The 18322-nt window shown below is 48.8% G+C and overlaps 1 protein-coding gene across 1 annotated transcript in view; it reads right to left on the bottom strand.

Moving 5' to 3' along the window:
- Positions 1–18029, bottom strand: part of sox10 (SRY-box transcription factor 10) — an 18405-nt gene extending 376 nt beyond the window's left edge. Inside the window, exons 1-3 of the mRNA XM_078531786.1 lie at positions 17185–18029; positions 3436–3692; positions 1–1129 (exon numbers count right to left, since the gene is read on the bottom strand). The exon at positions 1–1129 is cut by the window's left edge and continues 376 nt beyond it. Of these exons, the coding sequence (XP_078387912.1) occupies positions 417–1129; positions 3436–3692; positions 17185–17573 (1359 nt within the window). The 5' untranslated portion in view covers positions 17574–18029 and the 3' untranslated portion in view covers positions 1–416. The remainder of the gene's footprint in view (positions 1130–3435; positions 3693–17184) is intronic.
- Between the last annotated feature and the right edge of the window lie 293 nt (positions 18030–18322).

The raw sequence follows: 18322 nt of genomic DNA, 5'->3' as shown, positions 1-18322 counted from the left end.
CAGCATTAGCGGCAGCGCTGTACGCACGAGAGATTTACAGAGAGTTTTCTTTTTCCAGAAGCTTGGTTTATTGTTTCGCGTCACTTCATAACGGGGGGCATAACCTCGCTGCGTAGGTGGGCAGGGGAGGCAGCGGGATCAGTTTGAGTTTCTTGTCTAGTGCCAGTATCTTCGCTCAACTGCTTGGACCAGGTCTGTCGTGATTTTTTTTTTTTTGCTTTGTCCCTCGCTGTCTTAGCCGGCAGGCGAGAAACTTCAGTTCGACCCTGACAATGGGAATATTTGAGGTGCTCGTTAACAGGGTCGATCTTTAGAACCGTGCGTGTAGATTGTTTTTCGTGATTTCTTTTGGTTTTTAAAATAAAAAAACCAAGTCCCATTTGGTCCTCAACTTGGCAAGAGAGAGGGTGGGGGTCCTATGGTCGTGTGAGTGTCGTGTAGACTGGTTGCTCCCAATGGGTGGGGCTGCGAGACTGAGGCACTGAGGATGGGTCACTGATAGATGTGTAGAGCGGGCGCTGAGAGGCTCCCATGTAGGAGAAGGCTGTGTAGAGTCCAGAGGCCTGGCCAGAGGGGCTGTAGTAAGATCCCGAAGGCTGGTGGTCAGGGTAGTCGAACTGGGACCTGGTGATGCTTGGGAATGCCGACCCATAGTGAGGGAGGCTGAGGGAGGTGTAGGTGATCTGAGCAGAGGAGTGCTGTTGGTCAGTGTAATGACTTGGGTGAGCTTGCTCCGTCTTGATCTGAGCTTTGGACTCCGATGGACCAGTTGCTGAGGCAGAGGATGATGAACTCCCGCCGTGTTGCTTGGCGATCCACGAAGAATGTCCGCCCGACCCGGCCAGCGTGCCCCCCAGCCCATAATTTCCAACGTACGTCCCACCTCCTAAGGTTTGCCCGTGGCCAGGGTGCCCATTAGGGGGCAAGTACTGGTCAAACTCATGGACATCAAAGGTTTCCATGTTGGACATGACGTCATGGCTGAGGTCGCCAATGTCCATGTTGCCGAAATCGATGTGCGGCTTCCCTCCTTCCACTAGTGGGCGCCCCTCCCGTTTCCCCTCTGCTTTTCCAGGCTGTATCTCTGTCTTGGGGGTGGTGGGGGGAGTCGGAGGGCCGTGGTTCTGGCCTATACAAGAGAGAATAAAAAGACAAGAACGAACTTTCAGATGCCAGCACAGAGGGAATAACATCAAGTTTGTCAACGATACCAAGTCAGCTGAGGAAGAATGGGGGAAGGAACTGCAGTGGGGTGTGCACAAGTGGGCAAATACGTGGCAAATGCAGTTGAACAACAACCTGCACTTATATGGCATCTTCAACATAGGCACTCCAAGACGCTTCACAGATTAAAGCAACCATAAATAGTGAAATAAATTCAAAGCTCTGCATCTATAGGAATGAAAGACAGAAATACAGGGTTCAGTTTTCATTGGTGTGGAGGAACAAGAGATCTAGGTGTACAGGTACACTCATCACAAAAGCACATACACAGTTCTTCAAAACAAGAAATAGTTTGATATACACGTGCAAAAGTCTGGGTTAAATGGTGGTGTAGCGGTAATGTCGCTGGACTAGTAACCCAGAGGCCCAGGTTATTGCTCTTGGTGGGGAGTGGGGGTGGGGGGGGGAAGAGCAGGGCCAAATCCCACCACGGCAGCTGGTGGAATTTAAACTTAATTAATAAACCTGGAACTTAAGGCTCGTCTCAGGAATGGTGAGCATGAAACTATCATCGCTTGTTGTAAAAACCTGTCTGGTTCACTAGGTAAGGAAATCTGCCGTCCTTACCCGGTCTGGCCTACATGTGACTCCAGACCCACAGCCATGTGGCTGAGTGTGGTAGCAAGCCACTCAGTTCAAGGGCAGCTAAGGACGGACATCCAATGCTGGCCTGGCCAGTGATGCCCACATCCCACCAGAGACTAAAGAAAGAAAAGAGGGCGGTGAGTCTGTGCGACATCCTGGTTAATGCGCACAGCTGGATAAACACACAAGTCTGCATCTTTGGCCAACGCATTTATGTGAAGGATATTGGAGCCCACAGAAAAGGTGCAATGTGGATTCACTGGGATCCTAGCAAAGATTAGAATATATAGTTAAAAACAACCAGTGCTGTATTCAGAAACAGTTAAAGGAGACCGGATATTGGTGTTCTGCATTCTGAAAGGGTAAGTAACAGCAAAATGGACTGGTTGCTGAGGCAGAAAGGGAGGCGTCACTTAATTCTTAGTATCAGGAAAATTAGCCGTATTTGAGAGGGAATTTAATAAACATTATGGGGAGGCGGTGGCAGTGATATTGTCACTGGACCAGTATTCCAGAGACCCAGGGTAATGCTCTGGGGACCCAGGTTCGAATCCCACCACAGCAGATGGTGTAATTTGAATTCAATAAAAATCTGGAATTAAAAGTCTAATGATGACCATGAAACCATTGCCGATTGTTTTCAAAACCCATCTGGTTCACTAATGTCCTTTAGGGGAGGGAAATCTGCCGTCTTTACCTGGTCTGGCCTACATGTGACTCCAGACCCACAGCAATGTGGTTGACTCTTAAAATGCCCTCTGAACAAGGGCAACTAGGGATGGGTGATAAATGCTGGCCTAGCCAGCGACGCCCACAAAAAAAAAACTGAAGATCAATGGTATGAGGATAGAGCAGAGAAATCAAGGCAGAAAGTTCCAGAATGGAGTGAGGGGGGTGGGTCGAATGTTCTCCGATTGGACTATATGGAGCTTTATGAAGATAAGGAACCACATTAGGGAGAGCTCAACAGAGTTTCAGTAAAGAGACCAACGTTAAATTGGCACTTTAATCCTTCAATCATGGAATAAATGTTGGCAAGTTCCTGAAAATTCCACCAACTCTCCCTTTGACAAACCACCTAATTTTTCCACTGATGCATCTCGAGAGCTTCCATGTTGAAGGCTCCAAAGTAATGCAAGTTGTTGTTGTAGTGGAATTGGTGGGGGGCATTTCCTGGCACTTCAACCCTTGGTGAAGTCGAAGGGGACAGCTCCAGTGAGTTCCTCCATCCTTCCCTTACTAGTACTCGTGGACAAGGATTGACCAGTTCCCTGGAGGGGTTGAGGTGTGGGGTGGGTGCAGTCAGGTGGAGGCTGGTAGGTTGGCAGCAAGAACGGGCATTGGGGATGTTCACTCTTGCCTTAACTGGCTCCCGGTCACCGACTGACTGGCTGAATATAACTCCAGTAGCGGGAAAAGATTAAATGTCGGTCACGCTACTGATGGAGCAGCAGAGGCCACGGGGAGAAGAACGTCAGCCTCAGTCCTCGGAACGCCCCCTGGTGCTGACAGAGTTGGGTTTGGAAAGCTCTAGTACTGTTGCGAATACCGGAGAAATTGGGAGCGGGAGAGCAGAGCGCGACCGACCGGGCCTTGGGGGAAGGGCCAAAAGGTGTGATTGGTCACCTGTGTGCTCGCCGTGCCCCTCCGAGAGCGGGGAGCTTCCTGCCCCGCGGCCACGGTCCTGAGGCACGGCCTTGTAGTGGGGCTGCACCGTGGAGATGTGGCTGTCCTCCGGATGGGCCTCGGCGTCAGCCTGGCCGGGCTTCATGTTCTTCCGTCGCCGGGGCTGGTACTTGTAGTCGGGATGGTCCTTCTTGTGCTGTGAGCGCAGTCTCTCCGCCTCCTCCACAAACGGCCGCTTGTCGTTCTCATTCAGTAACCTGCAGCAAAGCAAAATAATCCCGCAGGTTTGAAACTCTTCCCAACTTGAGTTCATGCGATCAGAGAGTGAGACAGCACATTAGGAGGCTATTTGGCCCATCATGCCCATGTTAGCTCTTTAATAGTATTATCCAATTAGCCCCACTCTCCTCTTTTCCCCATAGCCCAAATATTTATCCAATTCCCTTTTAAGCGGAACATTCACCGTATGCTCTGACCTCCCGTATTAGCTGCCTTTGCAGATGCAGGACATACTAAGGGTTTCATTTAATGTACTCTAATTACATGGAGAATCTGGGGTTTATTCTCCTTCGGTCAGAGAAGGTTAAGGGGAGATTTGATAGAGATATTGAAAATCATGAATGGAGTAAATAGGGAGAAACTGTTTCCAGTGACAGGAGGTATGGGTAACCAGAGGGACACAGATTTAAGGTAATTGGCAAAAGAACCAGACGGGGAGATGAGGAAACATTTTTAAAATGAGTTGCTGTAATCTGGAAGGCGCTGTCTGAAAGGATGGTGGAAGCAGATTCAATAAACTTTCAAAAGGGAACTGGATAAAGACTGGAAACATTTGCAAGGCTACAGGGAAAGGGCAGGGGAATGTGTCTAATTGGATAGCTCTTTCAAAGAGCCAGCACAGACACACAGGGCTGAATGGCCTCTTTCTATGATTCCATGATAGTCTACCCTAATGATGCTGCTCAGCTCCTCTCTGTCCACTGGTCTGCAGGGACAGGTTCCAGGTAACTCTTTCGAGTTATCAACAGTCACAGATTGTAACTCTTTCGAGTACATTCACAGTTCTTGGTTTCCGGGAGTGGGGTTCCAGGTACAGTGCACTCACTTGTGTGATGTACAGCAATTAGAAACAGCTGCAAGATCATCAAACTCATTTCACACAACACCCTGTTGGGCCCATGGCATTATTTCGGAGAAGGGTAGGGGAGTTTCCCCACAGTATCCTGGGCCAACAGCTTATCTGGTCATTATCTCAATGCTGCTTGTGCGATCTTGCTGTGCACAAATGGCTGCTGCATTTCCTACATTACAACAGTGATTACACTTCAAAAAGTATTTCATTGGTTGTAAAGTGCTTTGAGACATCCTCCTAGCCCAGGCTTATCAGGCAGCTCAGGATTACTTACACACATTTAAACTAACCACATTAAAGCTTTGAATATAGCCAAGCTTCAGGAGATATCTGTACACTGACTGGTGTCTCTCAGTCCCTCTCTCTCAGGGAGATATCTGTACACTGACTGGTGTCTCTCAGTTCCTCTCTCTCAGGGAGATATCTGTACACTGACTGGTGTCTCTCAGTCCCTTCCCCTCAGGGAGATATCTGTACACTGACTGGTGCCTCTCCATCTCTCTCACTCTCTCTCAGGGAGATATCTGTACACTGCTATTTAGATCTTTACTAATAACAGCAATCACATACAGTGGTCAGATTATCAACAATTTATATTTTTATGAGGTCCAGCATGGTAAAGACCCAGACAGACCACATGCAGGAAAACTAGATACCTAAGGGAGCAGGGGAAGAGCTCATGGTGCTGACTGAAACTGAGAACAGTTTTGAGAAGGATTTTGAAGGGATGTAAAGAGAGTGTGAGGAACTGCAGATGAGAGAGAGAAAGTTCTGGAGTGTTGGGTGGAGGTGAATGTAACCTTTGCCACCAAAAGTAAAACAGGAGAGGGGAGAACACCAGGAATCTCAGAGTCGTTAGGACATGCAGTATAACCGAGATTATATTTCAAAAGTATTCTATTGGCTATAAAACACTTTGGGATGTCGTGAGGTGGTGTAACACAGTATCACAGAATCTTTATAGCGCAGAAGGAGGCCATTCGGCCCATTGAGTCTGCACTGAAATTCCACTCCCCTGCCTTAGGCCATAACCTGGCACATTCTCCCTTTTCAGGTAGCAATCCAATTCCCTTTGGAATACCTCGATCGAACCTGCCCCCACCACCCTCTCAGGAAGTTTGTTCCAGACTCCAAACACCCTCTGGGAGCAAAACTTTTTCCTCACATCACATTTACTCCTTCTGCCAATTATTTTGAATCTGTGCCCTCTAGTTCTTGATGTTCTCTTGAGTGGGAACAGTTTCTCACTATTTTCCCTGCCCCTACCCCTCAGGATCTTGAATACCTCTATCAAGTCTTATCTCAGCCTTCTTTTCTCCAAGGAAAACAGTCCCAACCTCTCCAATCTATCCTCATAGCTACAGATCTTTATTCCTTGAATCATTGTGAATCTCCTCTGTACTCCCTCCAGTGCCTTCACATCCTTCCTTAAGTATGGTGCCCAGAACTGGATGCAGTACTCCAGGTGAGGCCTAACTAGTGTCCTATACGATTGGTGCTATAGAAATGCAAACTCTTTCTTTCAACAAGATCTAATCTAATGTAATCTAACAAGATTACAAGATGCTTCTGAAAAAAGATGATCATGTTGGAACTTTATGATCACTGGCTAGGCCTCAGATAGAAACCCCACTTCAGGAAAGATGCAATGGTATTAGAGAGGAGATTTACCAGGATGTTCTCAGGGAAGAGAGGCTTCGGTTTTATGAGGAGGAGTTGGAAAAGTTCAGACTGTTCCCCTCAGAATGGAGGCGGTTAAGAGGTGACTTAATCAAGGTTTTCAAGATGAGAGGTTTTGATGGAGTAAAGAGACAAAAACGATACCCTCTGGTGAGCGGGTCAATAGCTGGAGGTCGGAGATTTAAAAACCATTGGTAAAAGATCAAGAAGGGAAAATGGGGCAAAACATTTTCACTCGGGTACTTGTCAGGAACTGATGTGATCGACCTGAAAAGGAGGCAGGAGCTGATTCGATAAATAACTCGAAATGGGAGTTGACAGGTGCTCGAGGAACTTTTAGGGTCACAGACGAAAAGTGGGGAAGCCAGGACTAAGCATGACTGCTCTTTCAAAGAGCCAGCATGGACACATTAGGCCAAATGGCCTTCTTCCATGCTGTACGTTTCTACAGTTCCATGATACTAACAGGCTTCAGAGCTTCCTACAGTGAGCTAATTTTTTAATTTCCGCGCTATTTCTACTTCTGCGGTCAATGGCAGTGACTACCTCTGTGAAGAAATAAGGAAACACATATTGCTAACCATATAGATGTAGGCGAAATGCAGATGTTACTCTTTGATGCCGACTTAACTAAAGCAGAAGGAAGAGGAATCACACCCATCTCAAGTTGTGGAATTAAAGCTTAGGAGTTTCTGCATCTCCAACAAGAGACAGTCTAACCATCGTCCCTTGACATTCAATGGCATAAACATCGTTGAATCCCCCACTATCAATATCCTGGGGGTTACCATTGACCAGAAACTGAACTGGACCAGCCATATAAATACTGTGGCTACAAGAGCAGGTCAGAGGCTGGGAATTCTGCAGCGAGTAACTCACCTCCTGACTCCCCAAAGCCTGTCCATTATCTACAAGGCACAAGTTAGGAGTATGATGGAATACTCCACACTTGCCTGGATGAGTGCAGCTTCAACAACACTCAAGAAGCTTGACACCGTCCAGCCGCTTGATTGGCACCCCATCCACAAACGTTCACTCCCTCCACCGACGCACAGTAGCAGCAGTGTGTACCATCTACAAGATGCACTGCAGGAATTCACCAAGGCTCCTTCGACAGCACCTTCCAAACCCATGACCACTACCATCTAGAAGGACAAGGGCAGCAGATAGATGGGAACACCACCACCTGGAAGTTCCCCTCCAAGCCACTCACCATCCTGACTTGGAAATATATCGGCCATTCCTTCACTGTCGTTGGGTCAAAATCCTGGAACTCCATCCCTAACAGCGCTGTGGGAGTACCTACACCATATGGACTGCAGCGGTTCAAGAAGGCAGCTCACCACCACCTTCTCAAGGGCAATTAGGGTTGGGCAAAAAATGCTGGCCTAGCCAACGATGCCCACATCCCGTGAAAGAATAAAAAAAACTCCCGCCTGCTCCCTGTACAGTAGGAGGTCTGTTGGCCCTGAGGGAGATGGTAAGCCTCTCTGCAGCTTTCTGCTCCAAAGACTGAGTGCAAAACTCATCACAACTTAATGCACCACAAACACTGACTCATACCACAGGCTGGTCAGCTCGCTCACACTCAAGAGCTTCAGATTTTCTTCCCTGTGCTAGGACTTTCAAAGGCAATTGTAAAAATTGCAGAATAGTACAGAGCAGAAGGTGGCCATTCAGCCCATCGGGTGTGCACCTATCTGAAACTGAATCCCAACTTGTTTGAACATCTTGTTCAGTGAAGTAGGACTTGAAGAGGAAACATTTGCAGAGACGTGGGGAAAGGGCAGCAGGTGGGAGTACTTGTGCAGTTTTTTCAAAGAGCCAGCAGAGGCATGATGGGCCGAATGGCCACCCTCTGAGCGGCATCATTCTATGAGATCTCCCAGAATGGTCCAGAGCGATGCACAGCCACGAGTCTAACTCCTGTTCCTCATGAAGGCTTGGGAAGTGTTTGGGTTTCGTGGTTGCACAGTTCTTACCCCCTCCTTAGGTTTGGGGTGGGGTGGTGCGATAGGGGTATGACTATGACTCCCTAACATCAGGAATCCCTGATTCTCCACATCCAAGGGCCCAGAGTGTGATGTGGAAGAGAATCCTCCGCGTGTGGGTGGAAATAAAAGAACCAAGAAGAGAACTTGCATTTACATAGCACCTTTCACAACCCTTCAGGAATCCCTAGAGAGCTTTACTGCCGACGAGACAGTTTTGTTGCTATTGTCGTAAAAACCTGAAAAAGCAAAGCAAGACCCCACAAGCAGCAATGTAATAATGATCGTGATGCTGATTGAGGGGTGAATATTCTCCAAAAACTGGGGAGAGAACTCCCCCACTCTTCTTTGAAACGAGCCTTGGGAACTTTTTACATCCACCTGATGGGGCAGGTCAGGCCTCAGTTTAGCTTCTCATCCAAAAGACGGAACATCTGACAATGCAGCGCACCCTCAGCACTGACCCTCCGACAATGCAGCGTACCATCAGCACTGACCCTCCGACAGTGCAGCACTCCTTCAGCACTGACCCTCCAACAGTACAGCACTCCGACAGTGCGGCGGTCCCTCAGTACTGACCCTCCCACAGCACAGCACTCCCTCAGTACTGACCCTCTGACAGTGCAGCACTCCTTCAGCACTGACCCTCCAACAGTGCAGCACTCCTTTAGCACTGACCCTCCAACAGTGCAGCACTCCCTCAGAACTGCCCCTCCAACAGTACAGCACTCCGACAGTGCGGCGGTCCTTCAGTACTGACCCTCCCACAGCGCAGCACTCCCTCAGTACTGACCCTCCCACAGTGCAGCACTCCCTCAGTACTGACCCTCCGACAGTGCAGCACTCCCTCAGTACTGACCCTCCGACAGTGCAGCACTCCCTCAGTACTGACCCTCCGACAGTGCAGCACTCCCTCAGTACTGACCCTCTGACAGTGCAGCACTCCCTCAGTACTGACCCTTTGACAGTGCAGCACTCCCTCAGTACTGACCCTCCGACAGTGCAGCACTCCCTCAGTACTGACCCTCCGACAGTGCAGCACTCCCTCAGTACTGACCCTTTGACAGTGCAGCACTCCCTCAGTACTGACCCTCTGACAGTGCAGTGCAAAGGTGTGCCGCACTGGGAGAATCAACCTGGATTTAATGCTCAAATCTCTGGCAGCTTAAGCAGAATCCAAGATGTTTGGGGTTGAAGGGAGGGTCGGTGTGTTGAGTGGGGTTAAACTGGACAATTCCCTCACCAAAGGTCAGGCTCATCCACTCTCCAGGGAGCCAATTATCAACAATTTCCTTTTCTACAGCACATTCGGCGTAGCAAAACGCTTCACAGGCACATTATCAAACAAGACACACTAGGAGATATAGGATCGGCAACAATGTAGAGGGAGCTTTACTCTGTATCTAACCCCGTGCTGTACCTGTCCTGGGATTGTTTGATGGGGACAGTGGAGAGTGAGCTTTACTCTGTATCTAACCCCGTGTTGTACCTGTCCTGGGAGTGTTTGATGGGGACAGTGTAGAGGGAGCTTTACTCTGTATCTAACCCCGTGCTGTACCTGTCCTGGGAGTGTTTGATGGGGACAGTGTAGAGGGAGCTTTACTCTGTATCTAACCCTGTGCTGTACCTGTCCTGGGAGTGTTTGATGGGGACAGTGTAGAGGGAGCTTTACTCTGTATCTAACCCCGTGCTGTACCTGTCCTGTGAGTGTTTGATGGGGACAGTGTAGAGGGAGCTTTACTCTGTATCTAACCCCGTGCTGTACCTGTCCTGGGAGTGTTTGATGGGGACAGTGTAGAGGGAGCTTTACTCTGTATCTAACCCCGTGCTGTACCTGTCCTGGGAGTGTTTGATGGGGACAGTGTAGAGGGAGCTTTACTCTGTATCTAACCCCGTGCTGTACCTGTCCTGGGAGTGTTTGATGGGGACAGTGTAGAGGGAGCTTTACTCTGTATCTAACCCCGTGCTGTACCTGTCCTGGGAGTGTTTGATGGGGACAGTGTAGAGGGAGCTTTACTCTGTATCTAACCCCGTGCTGGACCTGTCCTGGGAGTGTTTGATGGGGGTAAAAGTGCAGTCTGAACCTCTAACAACAGCCAACACAGCAGCTGGTGCCCATTCGAAAGAGGGGACAAGGGAGATCATGTTAAAAATGTGTAAAGCCGTTTTTAAAATAAACTTTAAATGTTGACTTTAGGTGTGATGTGAGCAGGGCAGGTGTGGAGTATCAAACATCCTGAAAGGGATAAAGAGTGAAAGCTACTGGGCTGAATTTATTGAGTTTGTTCTGTTTCCATTGCCCGGCATGAGGAGTGCAGGGAATTTCCCCTCATCTCCGCTTCTGTTCACCCTTCCTGTTATCTCCCTCCAATCTCCCCAATCCTCATTCACACCCATAGACTCTCCGTGTGACCCCCCCACCCCACCCCACCCCCAGCCTCTCGAGCGTTGACCCCGATTCCCCAAGTTCAGTTGGGCGGCTCCCAGTGTGGATCAAGTGACTCGTAGCTCTGAAGCATTTTATTGTAGTTGGCACTGCCTCAGTGTCGCTGTGTTCGTGCGCACATGATGTATTCCTTCCCCTGACAACAATTAACGGACGGGAGATAAAATGTCAGCGTTTTATTTGAAAGCTGTGCCTGCAGAGGTGGTGTGGAGGCTGGGGGTGGGGGTTGCTGGGAGCAGGGGCGGAGGATGTCACAACTGTGACCCTGAACTCACGCCAGAGTTAGTCGGGAATTCTCATCCCACCACTCCTCCACTCCGCTTCTCCGTAAATTAATCTGAGCAAAAGTAGCAAGTTTCTGACAAACCCAAATTTTTCTGGCAATAAACAAAGCACCGACCATTAACCCTTTACTGCCCGCTGAAAGTTAGAATGGGGCGGGGTGGCCTGAGGTGGGCGGCACTGTCCCTACGTCTCACTCACCCTCACGTACAGACGTGTAGCGGTTATGCTACTGGTCTTGAAGTGCGGAGAACGTGAGTTCAGATCCCACCAAGGGGAGTTCATGAATTTGGATGCCCTTTAGGGGAGAAATCCTGCCCATCCTTGCCCGGTCTGTCATCCTTTGGCCTATATGTGACTCCAGTCCCACGCCAACTAATCTTAACTTTAAGCGCTCTCTAAAGTGGTGATTTGGTTTTGTCAAACCACTTGAGAAAGTGATAAGAATAAAAACAGACAGACCACTCAGCACAGGCCTTACAGCGCTGTGGGAGTATCTTCCCCTACACGGTGCAGGGCTCATCATCACCTTCTCAAGGGGCAACTAGGGATGGGCAACAATAAAATACTGGCCTTGCCATTGACGCCTACATCCTGAGAATAAATAATAATAAATGGTAGACAAGCGGCTACCTATCATCCAAAGACAACACAGCAAACACACAGATTGAAGGCTAGGGGGGGTTAGTCACTATGTACCCTGCACCCCTGCAACCGTGGATTCATGGAGCTAATGGAGTTCACGCCACTTTTAACCGCAGGCTTGCATTAAGCAATGGAGATGGAGTAACGGCCTGGCCTCAGCACACTGCTGACTCCTGGTTTACAGACCCACCCAATGTGGGGCTGAGCTGGTAAATTCATCCACTGATCCCATGACCCATGGGCAAGGCAGGCGCCCACACCAGTCGGGGTGGGGTGGGGGGAGGTGGGGGGGGTTGGGGTGGTGAAGTGCTCAGCAAGTACGCAAGGCTGAGACATGGTGGCACCGTTACCAGCGACTGCAACACTGAAACGCGCAAACCCCTCTGAGGCTCACTCGGGTGAATCGGAAACACATCAGCAACAAATTTCATTTATATAGGGCCTTTAGCACAGTGAAACATCCCATGGTGCTTCACTGCAGGGTAATCTGACAATACTGACTGGTGAGCCACATAAGGAGGTCTCAGGACAGATGACCAAAGGCTTGGTCAAAGAGTAGGTTTTAAGGAGTGTTTTAAAGGAGGAGGGAGGTAGAGAGGTGAAGAGATTTAGGGAGAGAATTCCAGAGTTTAGGGCCCAAGCAGCTGAACGCACGGCCGCCATTGACAAAGGGAAGAAAATTGGAGATGCGGAAGAGACCAGAATTGGAAGAGCACAGAGGGTTGTGGGGCTGGAAGAGATTCCGGAGATAGGGAGGGGTGAGGAGGAGATAGGGAGGGGTGAGGAGGAGATAGGGAGGGGTGAGGAGGAGATAGGGAGGGGTGAGGCAATGGAGGAATCAAAACCATGGATGAGAATTTTAAAATCAAAATGGTGCTTGACTGGGAGCCGATGTAGATCGGTGAGCACAGGTGGCAGATGACAAGGAGTTGGTGTGAGTTAGGATACAGGGCAAAGGAATTTCGAATGTGCTGAGGTTTATGAAGGGTGGAAGGGGGAGGCTGACCAGGGCCATATTGGGATGGTTGAGTCTGGAGGCGACATAAGCCTCCTCTTTGATTCACTTACAGCTGTGAGGGAATACCAGGCAGAATTGGATCCTGTAGAATTGCTGATAAGAATCCCCTTGACTATAGATGAGAAAAGAATCTTTGCCAAAGCTGGATCTGGCTACAGATTATACTGCACCAACATGCTGCACTGAGGCAAATCCACCCACCCAGCCTCCCCTCGCTACCAGTCAAATCAATCCCGTTCCCAATTCCAAATGCAATTCCCAAAAGGAAGAGGCTGGGAATGAATTTTCGGAGCTGGATTGATGTGAGTGGAAACCCTCTCTCCCTCCCCCCATCCCCCCCCTTCCCCAAACTCTCTTCCGTGCCACACTTATCTCATTGCGTACACATGGCACACCCTTAGCCACGAGTTACAAGGCAATAATTCAATCCCCAGGGCCACTCAATGGCATCAGCAACCGCGAAAGGTTTTAGGCAACGTCAGCACAGCCCAGACTCGGATTTCTGTCTCCAGCTCACTGCCGGATGCCAGTTACTCTCCTTCTTATAAATAGCCTATAGTTTATTTTTGAAAAGTCAGTTTAATTTCACTGGTGAGTAGTTCGGATTCCAACCTGACCAGCCCATGCTAATTTTTTCACTACTGTTGTTTTCACCTTGAGCCAGGAAGCGGAGAAGGAACCCTGCCCGTACCCCCCTCCCTGAGTGGGCATCCTGCCCGTACCCCCCTCCCTGAGTGGGCATCCTGCCCGTACCCCCCTTCCTGAGTGGGCATCCTGCCTGTACCCCCCTCCCTGAGCTAGCATCCTGCCCGTACCCCCCCTCCCTGAGTGGGCATCCTGCCTGTACCCCCCTCCCTGAGTGGGCATCCTGCCCGTACCCCCCTCCCTGAGTGGACATCCTGCCTGTACCCCCCTCCATGAGTGGGCATCCTGCCTGTACCCCCCTCCCTGAGTGGGCATCCTGCCTGTACCCCCCTCCATGAGTGGGCATCCTGCCTGTACCCCCCTCCATGAGTGGGCATCCTGCCCGTACCCCCCTCCCTGAGTGGGCATCCTGCCTGTACCCCCCTCCATGAGTGGGCATCCTGCCCATACCCCCCTCCCTGAGTGGGCATCCTGCCCGTACCCCCCTCCCTGAGCGGGCATCCTGCCCGTAGCTCCGCTCCCTGAGCGGGCATCCTGCCCGTACCCCCCTCCCTGAGCGGGCATCCTGCCCGTAGCTCCGCTCCCTGAGCGGGCATCCTGCCCGTAGCTCCGCTCCCTGCACTTGCCAACACTGCTGTCTTGCCCAGCTGTGAGTAGGTGGGTCACACAGTGGTTGGGTGAGGTCTTGCAATAGTCAACTCTCTGGCAATGTATCGCTCTACCAGAGGAAGACCCCTGTCCCACTTCCCTTCTCACCCCCACCTCTTTTCCCAACCATGCTATGAGTGTCACTGGCGATTTGGTGAGAGGGGGTAATGTGAGGGTGTCTGTTTGTTGGCTGGCCATGGGCCACTCGCGATAGGGAGGGTGGGAACATCCCAAGGTGCTTCAGAGGAGTGATTATCAAACAAAGTTTGACACCGAGCCACATGAACTGCATGAGATATTAGGACAGGTGACCAAAAGGAGCATCTTACGGGAAGACAGAGAGGTGATGAGATTTACGGACAGAATTCTAGAGCTCTAGCCCCAGGTGCCTGAAGGCACGGGCACCAATGGTGGAGTGAAGGAAATCAGGGATGCTCAAAGAGGTTGGAATTGGAGTAGCGCAGAGATTTTGGAGGGTTGTGGGACCTGGAGGAGATGGTAGACCTAGCGGGGAGGGGGGAGGCCATGGAAGGATTTGAAAATTAGGATGAGGATCTTAAAATTTAAGTGTTGCTTGACCGGGAGCCCATGCAAGCCAGCGAACATAAGGGTGGTAGGTGAATGGGACAGTACAAGTTAGGATATGGCAGTGGAACCCTGGATAAGCTGGAGTTTACAGAGGGTGGAATGTGAGAGGCTGGCAGGACAGTGACGGAATAATCGATTGGGTGAAAGTGGAGGAGATACACAGCAGATCCACATCAGCGTGAGAGGAGAGAGAAACCAGTTTCAGGTCTCGAATACAAAGCCAGCACTTGAACTGGAACACGTTAAAGCTTCTGCTGAATTACTGCTATCTTTTATTTCTGGCTTCTGTTTTATTCCTTCTAATTGTGATATAAATAAAAAAGGAGAGAATTTGCATTTTTATAGCACCTTCCATGGTTCCTTACAGCTAATGAATTGTTTTTGAAGTGTAGTCACTGTTGGAATGTAGGAAACGTATTTTCACACATCAAGTTCCCAGAAACAGCAATGAGATAAATGTATCTGCTTCAGCTGCTAGTTGAGGGATAATTATTGGCCAGTACAGCGGGGAGAACTCCTCTGTTCTTTGTATTGAGGCTGTGGAACCATGTATGTCCACCTGAGAGGGCAAATAGGGTCTTGATTTAATGTCCCCTCCAAAAAACAGCACCTCAGACAGCACAGCATTCCCTCTGTGCTGCTCTGTGAGTGTCAGTCTGGATTTTTGTCCTCAAGTCTCTGGGGTGGGACTCAAACCCTCAAACTTCACAAGTGAGTGTGTTGCCCATTGAGCCACTGCCGACATCCTGAGGACTATGTAGGGGGCAACAGCAGAGGGTATAGACTGTTACATGATCACTCCACTAATGATCACTTGATTCCTTTCCATCAGTATGGACAATACACCACACAACAATTGTCAGAAACTCCCACCATTGGAGCTTATATAAACGGACTGTCCTCTTAGCTTCTTCCAGCAGCTCAGCTCCTTCAATGTCACCCAATTGGAACTCCCAGTTCAAAGATGCGGGCCTGTCCTTGGCATTGATGTGACAATCAGCCCTCCCAATACCCGCTACATGCATCACTCTCCTTCCCCGTGCTGAGGGACAGCGAGTGTGTTCATGGTCGCTTCCAACGGCCCAGTCAAACCCGCCCAACCACACCCTCTTATTGTCTAGACAATGTTAATTCTGTCCCACCCCCCAGAGCTGGTATCTCCCCTGCCCCAAAGCTTACTCTACTCAGGACATTGCCCACTTGATAATTTGGTGTTGACACCATCAATCCCACTGTGCGAATTACCCTTGAGCTCACAAATGCAGAAATGGAACTGATTGGTGATGATCACTATTTCTTCTGCTGCCAGTTGTCTTCACTCTTGTTTACACTCTTCTCCCTCTCTCTCTCTGTCTCTCTACGTCTTCATTTCCCTGTGATTGTCACTATTACTCTCTCCTTCACCTTTTCTCTACCCATCGCTTTTTCCTGTGTGCTCCTCTCTCTCAAACACTTTGTCATTTAACTGCCCATCTAGCTCTTTGTCCATCTACCTGGATTATTCATCCATTTGTTTCGCTTTGTCTATTCTTTCCCTTCCTCTCAATAGCCATTTTATTCCCACCTTCTCTGTTTGCCTATCCGTCTCTCTTTTAATCATCTCACTCTTTGCCCAAGTTTCAGTATTCCTCCCTCTCTCCCATCTATTCCTCTGTCCATTTCCCTCTCACTCAGTCCATCTCGCACTCGCTGTGTCTAACTCACTCTCTTTTCCAACAGGTCATCTTTCTCCTCACCCAGTCTCTCTTCCTCCTCCCAATATTCTCTCCACGCAGCTCAATTCTCTGAGTCTTTAACCATCTCCCTCTCGTCTCCTCACTCGCTTTATCCATCTTTCTATCTTCCTGCTTTCATTTGTCCCTAATTTTCTGTTAGGATAAAGTTGATGAAAACTTATTTTTTCTCCTCCCCTAAATCAGACAGTTTGGAGATTGAAAAATCACAACAGAAAGTCCTCTCATTGCAAACCCTCCTAATCCAATACCTCTATGGGATTCTACCCCAACCTTCAGCTCCATTTCAATACATTTTTATCCGATTAGGAATCCATAGAAAAAAAACATTTGAAGAGAGAATCTTCAGAGGTTGAAAAGCACTTTCATCAACGATTTGGAGGAGTAATTCCTGCCATAAAACTAGTGATTCAAATTAACTGAAGCTGTTTCACATAATTTAACTAATTTCATTGAATAGTAATTAAGTTAATGGCAAACTAGTCGAAACTTGTAAAAGTAGCAAACAAACGTCGCCGAAAAAAGATATAAATAAACACAGAAAATGCTGGAAACATTGTGCAGTTCACATTTTCTGGGTATGCATTCAATGCAGGAACAGAAAATGTAACTGGTGAAGAGACGCAAAATCTGGATAAAAGGGACTTTACTAACTGTTCATATCAGATTTGGATGCCGCCTGCCACTGTCTCCAAACATGATTTTGACAAGTTCTGCAAGTCCTAACAATATAGCTGCCGAAAAGCCCACACTTCAAACCCAGGATTAAAAGCCAATTTGCAGAGAAAACATCTGATATCTCACGGCAATAAACAAGGGTCTGATTTACAGCTCACTAAGGGAGGGAGGGAGGTTGAATGTACTAGGTGGACTGAAACCCACAGAGGCGAAAGGATAATTATTTGGTTTTCGTTGCATTTTTAACACTCAAAAGAACTCACCTCCAGAGTTTGCCCAAAGTTTTGCTGAGCTCCGCATTGTGTAGATGTGGGTACTGGTCTGCTAACTTTCTCCGTGCCGCCTGTGCCCAGACCATAAAGGCGTTCATAGGTCTTTTCACATGGGGCTTGTTCTTGGAGGATCCGTTGACCCTGACTGGCATGGGCACCAATGTCCAGTCATAGCCCTCCAGGACTTGACTCACAGCCTCTCTGATACACAGGGGGAACTTATCGTCCTCGTTCTCTCGTTTCCCACTCCCTTCATCGATGCTGGGCTGAAGCTGAGACTTGTCTTCATCAGCAGCAAAAGAAGAACTTGGAGACACAACCGAGTCACTCTCAGACCCTCCCGGGCTGGCTACGTCTGATACACTTCGATCATCCGTCATTTTCCTTCTCACTCTCTCTCTCTCTCTGTCTCTCTCTCCCCCTCTCAAAACAAAAACAAAAATCCCAACTATGTTATCGCTGGATGATTGGCAAAAATAATGGCGATTTCCGTCTTTGGGAAGCCGAGAGAGATTCAGAACAAGTCCTGCTGCTCACACATACAGACAGACAGAGAGAGAGAGGGGGGAGAGGGAGAGAAAAGTTTCTGATGTTGTCAAACTTGTTTTGCCAGTTAAGATTTGTCAATGTCAGGTACGTATCCAGCGTTTGAGAAACTCCAAAAAAAAACTTTTTAAAAACTTATTTCACACAATTTCTTGCTGAATTAAAAGTTGACCGAGTTTTGTTTGTCGAAAGGTTTAATAAAATAAAACAGTGCCAATCATCCGACTGCACTAAATGCCCCCTCTCTCTCTCAGTTGTGGCTCTTGGGGATGCTCACACGAGCAGGATTTTTTTTTTTGGGTCTTAAAAAAGAAAAAGTAAGGCTGCAGTCTCCAACTCACATGAAACTTTTACAAAAGAAACTTTAGAGAGCTCGGCTCCGTAGCTTTAAATATGATGCCCGACCCCTATTGGTCACCCTCTCTGCCATTAGCCGGACCCCCCCTGATGGACCTCCACAACAATTGGCGATTTTTGCAGGAGGAGGTGGGAACTGTGTTGAACTCCTCCCAGAGGCAAGCAGTTTGGATTATGAGACTGGGAAAGGATGTTTTAAGGTAGCCTCGAGATTTTTGAACGGAGC

Source organism: Cetorhinus maximus, chromosome 29, assembly GCF_964194155.1.
Source record: "Cetorhinus maximus chromosome 29, sCetMax3.hap1.1, whole genome shotgun sequence".
Lineage (NCBI taxonomy): Eukaryota > Metazoa > Chordata > Chondrichthyes > Lamniformes > Cetorhinidae > Cetorhinus > Cetorhinus maximus.
This window is presented reverse-complemented; position numbering and strand designations above follow the sequence as displayed.